General features: G+C 53.1%; 1 protein-coding gene across 2 annotated transcripts; it reads left to right on the top strand.

Annotated features, from left to right (window-relative positions):
• The first annotated feature begins 280 nt into the window (after positions 1-280).
• LOC129519662 (zinc finger protein 688-like) lies at positions 281-5979 on the top strand. 2 transcript variants are annotated; one of them, XM_055340424.1, is made up of 3 exons: positions 281-760; positions 937-1050; positions 1315-1598. In XM_055340424.1, exons 1-3 carry the CDS (start codon positions 565-567, stop codon positions 1341-1343), a joined length of 339 nt encoding a protein of 112 aa, XP_055196399.1. In that variant the 5' UTR covers positions 281-564; the 3' UTR covers positions 1344-1598. The 2 variants fall into 2 exon arrangements, with proteins under 2 accessions (XP_055196399.1, XP_055196398.1); XM_055340423.1 differs by lacking the exon at positions 1315-1598 and adding an exon at positions 1720-5979 and having other exon boundaries at positions 282-760.
• The last annotated feature ends 4034 nt before the right edge of the window (positions 5980-10013 follow it).

Genomic DNA, 10013 nt, shown 5'->3' with positions numbered 1-10013 from the left:
GGCCCGGCCGAGCCCGCGGGGGAAGAGGAGCGGTGCTCTGGGCCCTCGGGCTGCCCGCCGGGCCGCGCCAGGGCGCGGGGGAACGGAGCAGGTGCTCGGCCGGGAGCACCCCGGGCTCGCCAGGCCTTCGGGAAGCTTCAGGCCCGCTTCCCTCCAACCGAGCGATTCCCCGCGACCCAATCAGAACGCCGGCTCCCGGCTTCTTGGCCCGCGCCGCCCAATGATGGTGCGCGGGAGGGAGAAGGGCGTGAAGCCCGGAGGCGCCATTATCCTTGAGGGCGAGCGAAGGGTTTCGAGCCCGGGTGCAGCGGAGGGGTGGGTGGGCGTCTCCCGTGCTTCCACCGTGGCAGCAGGCATCTTCCGGTGCTCTAACCCAGGTCCATGAAGGACCCGTAAGATTAACTCCGGAGGGGTTTGCCACGGCCCCACCTGAGGCTGGTCCTTCGGGCCTCCGGAGCGGCGCTGTGAGCCCGAGCACCCGCCGGGTTGGGCCACGCGGCTTCTAGAACCCCGGACCCGCTGGCGAACCGGGGTGGGGTGGGGAGGGAGGAAAGCGTTGGACCCATGGTGCCACCCTGGGGCCCGCGCCTCGCCGGCAGGCAGGCAAAAACCCAATCTGGGCGAGGGAGGCCGGGCGCCGTGAGCTTCGCGGACGTGGCCGTGTACTTCTCCCCGGAGGAGTGGGGCTGCCTGCGGCCCGCGCAGAGGGCCCTGTACCGGGACGTGATGCGGGAGACCTACGGCCACCTGGGCGCGCTCGGTGAGGCCCCGCCCGCCCCTTCTCTCCCTTTTTATGACACAGATTTTTAGACTTAGGGTCTGGATGCTCCTGTGTGTAATTTGGGAGGGTCTTCTTCCGGGTTCAGGAGGTTATACTCCCCCCTCGTCTAGGCTCTATCCTCTCACCCGGTCTGCTGTTGGCCTCTTCTCCCCTAGGATTCGCAGACGCCAAACCCGTCCTCATCTCCTGGCTGGAAAGAAAGGCGGAGGTGTGGACCCCGGAGGCCGAGGATCCCGAGGAGGGGGCCAGGCACCCAGGATCTGGGATAGGTGAGGAAAGTTGGGCTGAGCTGGACTGCAGCGGCTTTTTGGGAGCCAGCCTGGGGCCAGCCCTTTCTCCTGGCAGCCGGCTTCCCACACACAGCCTCTCTTAAACACTCTAGTTGGTAAGAATCCTCTGAGCCTTCTCTTCCAAAGTTCCCTTTATCAGACCTCGTGTCTTCCTTGGGTCAAGGATAGCTAGGCAGGGGGAAGAGAAGTTAGGGGAAGAGAATTTACTGAACCTTCCTCTCTATGTTCCTGGCGTGTCTGCAGGCCTCAGAAAGCGGCCAGAAGTTCACTGAGTGAAAACAGCAATTTTGGCTGAGGTGGTGACCACTCTTTTGGTAGACACTGACCTGCAGCTCATTCCTGTACCAGGAGAAATCTCTGTTCCTGCTGAAATGCCCTCATGTAGGGGCTTTAACACAGCAGGTGATTGCTTATTTCCAACAGGCAGTACCATCCTTCAGCTTCTGACAAAAAACACAATTTTCCAAGCCCTGCATGAGGGAAATAAAAGGGCATGTGGCCATGGAATGGGGAGCTGCTGTCTGAGATGAGCCTGGGGGCTCTGAAACACGGACTAGTCCGGAGAAATGCCCTGCTGCTCCATTCACTTCCATCTCCCCATGGTGAGAGAAAGCACAGAATTGCTTTTCAATTCTCTTGTCTCTTTAGAAAGCAAGAAAAAGAAGAATGAACCCAGCAGCAAAATAGCGGCCAAGGAGCTTGAGCATGCCCCTGTGAAGAATGGGCCACCAATAGAGGCCAGGCTGGTCCCTAGTTCCAGGGACTACAACTATCCATTGCCTCAGGTGTCCAAAGACATGGGACACCAGTGCACTGAGACTCCCAAGAGGCCCTACCCCTGCCTGGAATGCAACCGTTCTTTCAGCTACCCTTCCCTCCTAGCCAGCCACCAGCGGGTCCATTCTGGGGAGAGGCCCTTCCCCTGTGGCCAGTGTGGACGTTGCTTCCGCCAAAGAGGCAACCTGGTTGTCCATATGCGCATACATACAGGGGAGAAGCCCTTCTCCTGCCCAGACTGTGGGAGGCTCTTTGCCTATCCCTCGATGCTGGTCAGACATCGGCGAATCCACTCTGGAGACCGCCCATATGTCTGTGGGCCGTGTGGGGTTCAGTTCTCCCAGAGGGCTCACCTCGTCCAGCATCAGCTGCTTCATACAGGGGACAAGCCTTATTCATGTCCAGATTGTGGCCGCTGCTTCCGCCAGACCGGGGCACTGGCCATCCATAGACACAGACACGGTGGGGAGAAGCCATACGTGTGTACGGAGTGTGGACGTCACTTTACACACCCTTCCCTCTTGGCTATCCACCAGCGCACCCATACTAGGAAGAAGCCCCATATCTGTTCTGATTGTGGTCGGGGCTTTGCCTACCCCTCCCTCCTGACCAATCACCAGCGGGTCCACTCTGGTGAGCGCCCCTACCCTTGTCCCCATTGCAGTGCCCGCTTTGCCCAGCAAAATAACCTGCTCCAGCATCAGCTCATTCACACAGGTGAAAAGCCCCATGAATGCCCTGATTGTGGCCGCTGCTTCCGGCAAAGCGGATCTCTGGCTATTCACAGGCGCACACATACAGGAGAGAAACCCTACTCCTGCCCCGAGTGTGGGCACCAATTTACCTCTTCCTGTGTCCTCAACAGCCACAGGCGCAGCCATTCTGTTGAGAGGCCCTTCCCTTGTTCCCAGTGTGGGAAGACCTTTAAACGAAAGAGTGCCCTGGAAGCCCATCAATGGATCCATCGTACAGGCGGGACAAGTCAGAAGGGTGACAGACCTCTGTTACAACCCCCAGCCCAGGCTTCTGTTCCTGAGGGTCAGGAACCATCAATACACTTCCGGCATTTTCCTGACATGTTCCAGTAGTGGGAATGACAGACTTAAGCAGCCACTAGCAACAAATGTTTTAAGAGTCTCCCTCATCAAGTGTTGGGAAGGAAGTGCACAGAGGGCAAGGGATAGGAGAGGAAAGAAAAAAGGCATCAAAATGGGGAGGTGGGGGCTGATCTGTGTCTGGAATCTATGAGACATGGGAGGTGAGAGAGAGGGCATCCAGAGTGAAGAACCTGCCAGGAAAAGCATGAGACTCCGCCAGTCTCCTCCCAGCCCTGACTGCTGACCTCAGACCTTTCGGCTCTGGGTTTCCCCTCACTCTAGATCTCAGGAGAACATATCACAGCTTGGACCAAGGGCCATAGTGTAAGAGGAGGATCATAGACTTTGAATCAGTTTATCCCATGTTCAATCTTGGCTCATCTCTTGCATCCTCAACATCTGACTATAAAATGAATACATTAATACTAGGTGGTTGTGAGGATTAAATAATATATAGTCAGTCAAAACTGTCTAGTACAATACTTTTCACTTGTGTATATCCTTCCAAGCTTTGCACCTGCAGAATTGTTTGAATACTGAGGACACCCTTACCTAATTACCCCTGCTGAATACAACTGCTGTTAATGTAAATTTCCTAGCTCTTTTACATGTTTCAATAAGTTACAAACTAATATTTTGCCTATTTTTTTCCCCTGGTACTCACAATGCTTATCTTTTCTGGTGCTCAACTCAGGTCTCATAATTCCCTGGAATGTGTCACTGTGGCTTAGGCACCCAGACCTTTGCTTATAGATCATGTGTCTACCTCCTGTTTTTTTAAATATTTTATTTATTTATTCATCAGAGACCCACACAAAGAGGCAGAGACATATGCAGAGGGAGAGGCAGCAGCTCCCTATGGGAGCCTGATGCAGGACTTGATCCCAGGATTCCAGGATCATGCCCTGAGCCAAAGGCAGATGCTCAACCACTGAGCCACCCAGGTACCCTGTACCTCCCTGGGTTGTAAGCACCACTGAGAACAGACCCGCTTAGAGCCACCTCTTTTCAGTCCCCAGCATTATGTTTGCAGATGCCGCGTTTAATCATCATCAGCCCCAGGGAGAGCTGCAGGCGCTTAGGGACTAAGCCTTGGGTCACACCCAGCGGAGACCTGGGAATCTGGAAGGCCGTGGAGAGCAACTTGGCCTCCGTGGCCGGGGAGACTGTTTAGCTCCCTGCTCTGTACCCAGCTCCCGGAGCTGAGCTCACCTGGGGCGCTCAAGGCGAGCGGAAACGTCGTCCAAATCCGAGGGCACAGCCGGCAGGGAGCCCACCCCAGTCCCCGGGCGATGCAGACGGGGCTCTGGCGAGGCCCGGCCGAGCCCGCGGGGGAAGAGGAGCGGTGCTCTGGGCCCTCGGGCTGCCCGCCGGGCCGCGCCAGGGCGCGGGGGAACGGAGCAGGTGCTCGGCCGGGAGCACCCCGGGCTCGCCAGGCCTTCGGGAAGCTTCAGGCCCGCTTCCCTCCAACCGAGCGATTCCCCGCGACCCAATCAGAACGCCGGCTCCCGGCTTCTTGGCCCGCGCCGCCCAATGATGGTGCGCGGGAGGGAGAAGGGCGTGAAGCCCGGAGGCGCCATTATCCTTGAGGGCGAAGGGTTTAAGGTCCCAGCGCTAGGCCCTGGGCCCTCTGCAGGGACGCGAAGCGGCGGACCCAGGACCACCTGGGCGTGACCTAAAAGTCCCAGCCCTCCCCTTCTCCGCATTTTAGAAAGAGGGGGCACCCTTCGGCATCGGCCCCGATGTGCCCAGTGCCTGTTGTTGGGGAGGGTCTCCTCCACTCTAGCTCAGGAGGCTGCACCCCACTTCCCCTCGTCTAGGCTCCATCCTCTCACCCCGCCCGCCGTTGGCCCCTGTGCTTGGGATCCGCTGGCCTCAAACCCCCCCTCATCTGGCAATGCAAAAAGAAGATGTGGAGGGGATGAGGCACCCAGGATCTGGGATAGGTGAAGAAAGTGGGGCTGAGCTGGACTGGAGCCTCTCTTGGGAGCCAGCAGGGCAGGCCCTTTGTCCTGTCAGCTACACCTACACCCCTCTCTTTAAATACCAATATTCCAGAGCAACCTGGGTGGTTCAGTGGTTTGGCGCCTGCATTAGGCTCAGGGCGTGATCCTGGGGACCCGGGATTGAGTCTGGCGTTGGGCTTCCCTTGAGGAGCCTGCTTCTCCCTCTGCCTGTGTCTGCCTCTCTGTTTCTCATGAACAAATAAATAAAATCTTAAAGAAAAAAAAAAGGCCAATATTCCTAAAAATCTGATGAACCTTCTCTTCTAAAGTTCTCTGTCCCCGACCTGGAGGCTCTTTTGCCTTCAAGGGTAGTGGGTCCCCCTGGTACCAACTGGGGAAACAGTCGAGGATTGAGATCTTTGCCTTCTTTCCTCTGAGTACTTAGATTATTGCTTCCATTAGAGTTTTCCTCGATTGTGGGAATGTTTTATCTGTGCTGTCGAACACAGAAGCCACTAGCTACATGTGGTCATTTAGCGCTTGAAATACAGCTAGTGTGCCCAAGGAAGTGAATTTTTCATTTTAATTAACTTAAGCCTAGGGATGCCTGGGTGGCTAGGAGGTTGAGCAGCTACCTTGGCTCAGAGCACCATCCCTGAGTCCCAGGATCAAGTCCTGAATCAGGCTTCCTGCGGGGAGCCTGCTTCTCCGTCTATGCCTCTGCCTCTCTCTGTGTGTCTCATGAATAAAATTTTTTAAAAAACTAACTTAAGCCTAGAGATATGCATGTTGTATTTCTGACTGGCCTTGGAAAGAGGCCAGAAGTTCAGTTTGGTTTATTGGCCTACCCCTGTATCTCAGGTCATATCCTGCCATTTGAAACTGCCTGGAGCCCTCTAGAATTTAATGACTTGCCATCTTTCGTTTAGAATGAAAACAGGTGGGATCCCTGGGTGGCGCAGCGGTTTGGCGCCTGCCTTTGGCCCGGGGCGCGATCCTGGAGACCCCGGGTCGAATCCCACGTCGGGCTCCCAGTGCATGGGGCCTGCTTCTCCCTCTGCCTGTGTCTCTGCCTCTCTCTCTCTCTCTCTCTGACTATCATAAATAAATAAAAATTAAAAAAAAATAGAATGAAAACAGGTGTTTTTGTGTGCTCCAAAGGTGTGAAGGTCTGTTTTTTGAGAAATGTTTCCACTGAAATGTCTATATTTAAGGTCTATAACCAGAGGTGCCAGCTTCCCCCTGAAATGCATTCAGCCCCTTCTTTATGAGAACCCTCTCTAGTTCTGGAAGCCTGCACTGAGAAGGGATGATACTCTTTCTGAAAATGGGAAATGTCTGCCTGAGGCAGGTGGGGCATCGCTGGGGAGAGATTCACACTTAGATCCTTCTGCCCTGAGTGAACGGGGCATTCAGTTACCAGTGCCGCTCCATCTGTGGTGATCACAGCACCCCACAATCTATAGTTGCAATTCTCTTGTCTGCGCAGAAAGCAAGAGTAAAGAAAAGAAGGGAGAAGTGGAGGGTAAAGGAACTTAATGCAGCCTCTGTGAGGCTACCATGTAAGGCAGCATGGCAAGACACCTTTCAAGTAAGTGAGGGCCCTGGCTACAGGGGGCGTGGCCAGAAACTCAGGGCTCCTGAGCCACAAGAGCAGTGCTGTCAGGCTCCAGAGAAACCCAGCAGGCCTGCTGTGCTGAGCAGAGTCTCTGTCTCCACGTTGCGGTGAGGATGCCCCTTTCTCAGTACAAGGACCTGTTCCAGGATCAGCCCCTCCACACCGGCCGGACAATCTTCCCCTGTCCCCAGTGGGGGTGCTGCTTTTTAAAAAGGTACTGGCCACCCATATAAAGGAGAAGGTTTGTATGTGTCTGAACTGTGGGCAGCTCTTTGCCATCCCCTCACCATTAGACATGGGCAGATCCACTCTGGTGACTGTCCCTGTGTGTGTGTGTGCAGGGAGCTCCTGCGGGGGCCACTTTTCCCAGAGGGCTCATCTGGTCTAGCTCTAGCTGTTCTACACAGGGCACACCTGTGTCCACCGTAGCTGCCACTTCCACCTGTGTAGGGCCCTGTGTGCCCGTTAAGTGTGGACACAGGGGCAGACTGTGGGTGTGACATCATATGGCCCTCTCTCCTGGCCAACCACCTGCCTGTGCACCTGAGGAAGCCCCGCCATCATTGTCTAATGGTGCTGTGGCAATAGGTGGTGCTTCCACCACAGGCTCCCTTGGCCATTCACAGATGCACACCCCCCCCCAGGAAACCCCTGCCCGGGTGTGGCATCTGCTTCTCCTGCTCCTCCCTCCTGCTCAGCCACAGGCATATCTGCTCTAATGAGAGGCCCTTTCCCTGCACTGAGCGCGCTGAAAGCTCCAAGAGAAAGTGTACCCTGAAAGCCGGCCAGTGAAGCCATCAGGCAAATATGGAGAGGCCACGGGGCACCTGGGGGGCCCAGTAGGTTAAGCATCGCTTGATTTCAGCTCAGGTCATGATCTCGGGGTTGTGAGGTTGAGCCCCATGTAGGACTCCATGCTGCGGGTGGAGCCTGCTTAGATTCTCCCTCTCCCTCTGCCCCTCACAGACACCCCCCCCCAAAATCCCACGCTGAGCGCTGTCTCTCTCTTTAAAGATTTTATTTTATTAATTTTTAGATTTTATTTATTCATGAGAGGCACACAGAGAGAGGCAGAGAAAAGGGCAGAGGGAGAAGCAGGCTCCCCATGGGAAGCCCGATGTGGGACTTGATCCCAGGACTTTGGAATCACGCCCTGAGCCAAAAGGCAGAAGCTCAACCTGCTAAGCCACCCAGGCATTCTGAGCTCTGTCTCTCTTTAAAAAACAAACAAACAAACAAACAAACAAAACCAAAACACAGAGAGGTCAAAATGTGGGAGACCTGTGCCCCACCCTCCTCCTTTGGGGATCAGGACCCTTCAGTTCATGTCCACTATTAGATAAATTCCAGAAATGTGGGTGGTGTGAAGGAGCTTATGACGGAAGATATCCCTTCTCGGCAAGTGTTAGCCACACAGAGCGAGTAGAGGCAGAAGAAAGAGGGGGAGGGGTGAGATGTACAAAGTGAAAAGATCTGTAGGTGCCTTGACGTCCTCCCTCTGAGAACAGTATATAGAGGTAATCAGAAATGTACCAGTGAGTTACCTCACCCAGGAACACACAGGCTAGAATTGGACTATGTGAATCTATTGGGAAAAGGGAAGATTCCGTGGTGCCTGGGTGGCTGAGTCGGTTAAATTTCTGCCTTCAGCTCAGGTCATGATCCCAGGGTCCTGGGATTGAGCCCTGCATTGGGCTCCCTGCTCAGCGAGGAGTCTGCCTCTCCCTCTCCATCTGCCCTTCCCCCAATTCATGCTCTCTCGCTCTCTGTCTCTCAAATAAATAAAATCTTGAAAAGGGAAGGTAAGATTCCTTCATTATTCATGACAACTTTCTCTGAGGACTACTGTTTGCTGGAGTGTGGGTTTATGGTGCAATGACATTTGAGGCAAAGGTTGGGTTATAGTTAGTCTATAAGGTGAAGTCCATGTGTACAAAAATCAAAGATTGGACTGCCAGGTACTTCCCTCTCAGTGAGCAGGAAACAAGGAGAAATTAATCTCAAAGACTTGCACCCTGTTTAGAGCTGCCAGTGGAATGCAGAAGACACTCTAGGTTCAAATCTCATTTCTGCCTTTACTAACAAGTTTTGGGCAAGCTGTTCAACTGTTTGATAATTGTCCTCATAAGGACTCTGAAAGGTGAATTTCTTATTTAAGTTTTTTTTTTACATTTTTAAAACTTAAATTCAATTTGCCAACATTTAGTATAACACCCAGTGCTCATCCCATCAAGTGCCCTCCTCAGTGCCTGTCACCCAGTCACCCCATCCCCCCACCTACCTCCTCTTCCGCATCCTTTTTTTTAAAAATTTATTTATTTATTTATGATAGTCACACACACAGAGAGAGAGAGAGAGAGAGAGAGAGAGAGAGGCAGAGACATAGGCAGAGGGAGAAGCAGGCTCCATGCACCAGGAGCCCGACATGGGATTCGATCCGGGGTCTCCAGGATCGCGCCCTGGGCCAAAGGCAGGCGCCAAACCACTGCGCCACCCAGGGATCCCTCTTCCGCATCCTTTTGTGTGTTTTCCAGAATTAGGAGTCTCTCATGGTTTGTCTCCCTCTCTAATTTTTCCCCATTCAGCTCCCCTCCTTTCCCTTATAGTCCCTTTCACTATCTCTTATATTCCAGGTATGAGTGAAACCATATGATGACTGTCCTTCTCTGACTTATTTCACTCAGCATAATACCCTCCACTTCCATCAGTGTCAAAGCAAATGGTGAAAATTCATCTTTTCTAATGGCTGATATTCCATTGTGTGTGTATATATATACATATATACATATATATACATACATACATACATATATATACACACACCACATCTTCTTTATCCATTCATCTGTTAAAGTACATCGTGGCTCCTTTTTTTAAAAAAAGATTTTATTTATTTATTAATGAGAGACACACACAGAGAGAGGCAGAGACGTAGGCAAAGGGAGAAGCAGGCTCCTTGCAGGATGTGGGGACTTGATCAATGTGGGACTTGATCCCAGGACTCCAAATTCATACCCTGGATTGAAGGCAGACGCTCAACCACTGAGCAACCCAGGCATCCCAACCTTTTTTCTTTTTTTAAGTAATCTCTACACCCAACATGGACTCAAACTCACAACCCTGAGATCAAGAGTCACAGGCTAGGGACACCTGGATGGCTCAGTGGTTGAGCGTCTGTCTTCGGCTCAGGGTGTGATCCCAGAGTTCTGGGATTGAGTTCCATATCTGGCTCCCTAAGGGGAGCCCGCTTCTCCCTCTGCCTATGTCTTTGCCTATCTCTGGGTCTTGCATGAATAAGTAAATAAAATCTTAAAAAAAAAAAAAGTCACAGGCTACTATGACTGAGTCAGCTGGGCACTCCTGGAAGGCGAGTTTCAATTGAGATCATCTATATCAATGTGCCTACAAGGTGGCACTTAGTTGGTACTTTTTTGGCCCTCACCACCATTTTCCTTTACCCAAAACAAGGTGTCCTTGGTCCTTATGTGGCTTCTTGGTGTGCAG

This window comes from Nyctereutes procyonoides, unplaced genomic scaffold, assembly GCF_905146905.1.
Source record: "Nyctereutes procyonoides isolate TBG_1078 unplaced genomic scaffold, NYPRO_anot_genome, whole genome shotgun sequence".
NCBI classification, from domain to species: domain Eukaryota; kingdom Metazoa; phylum Chordata; class Mammalia; order Carnivora; family Canidae; genus Nyctereutes; species Nyctereutes procyonoides.
This window is presented reverse-complemented; position numbering and strand designations above follow the sequence as displayed.

Excerpts from the sequence above, each read along its gene's own strand:
- LOC129519662 (XM_055340423.1), top strand. The coding sequence starts at position 565 with ATGGTGCCACCCTGGGGCCCGCGCCTCGCCGGCAGGCAGGCAAAAACC. Across the intron at positions 761-936 it reads CGGCCACCTGGGCGCGCTCG|GATTCGCAGACGCCAAACCC; the intron begins GTGAGGCCCCGC and ends CTTCTCCCCTAG. Across the intron at positions 1,051-1,719 it reads GCACCCAGGATCTGGGATAG|AAAGCAAGAAAAAGAAGAAT; the intron begins GTGAGGAAAGTT and ends TTGTCTCTTTAG.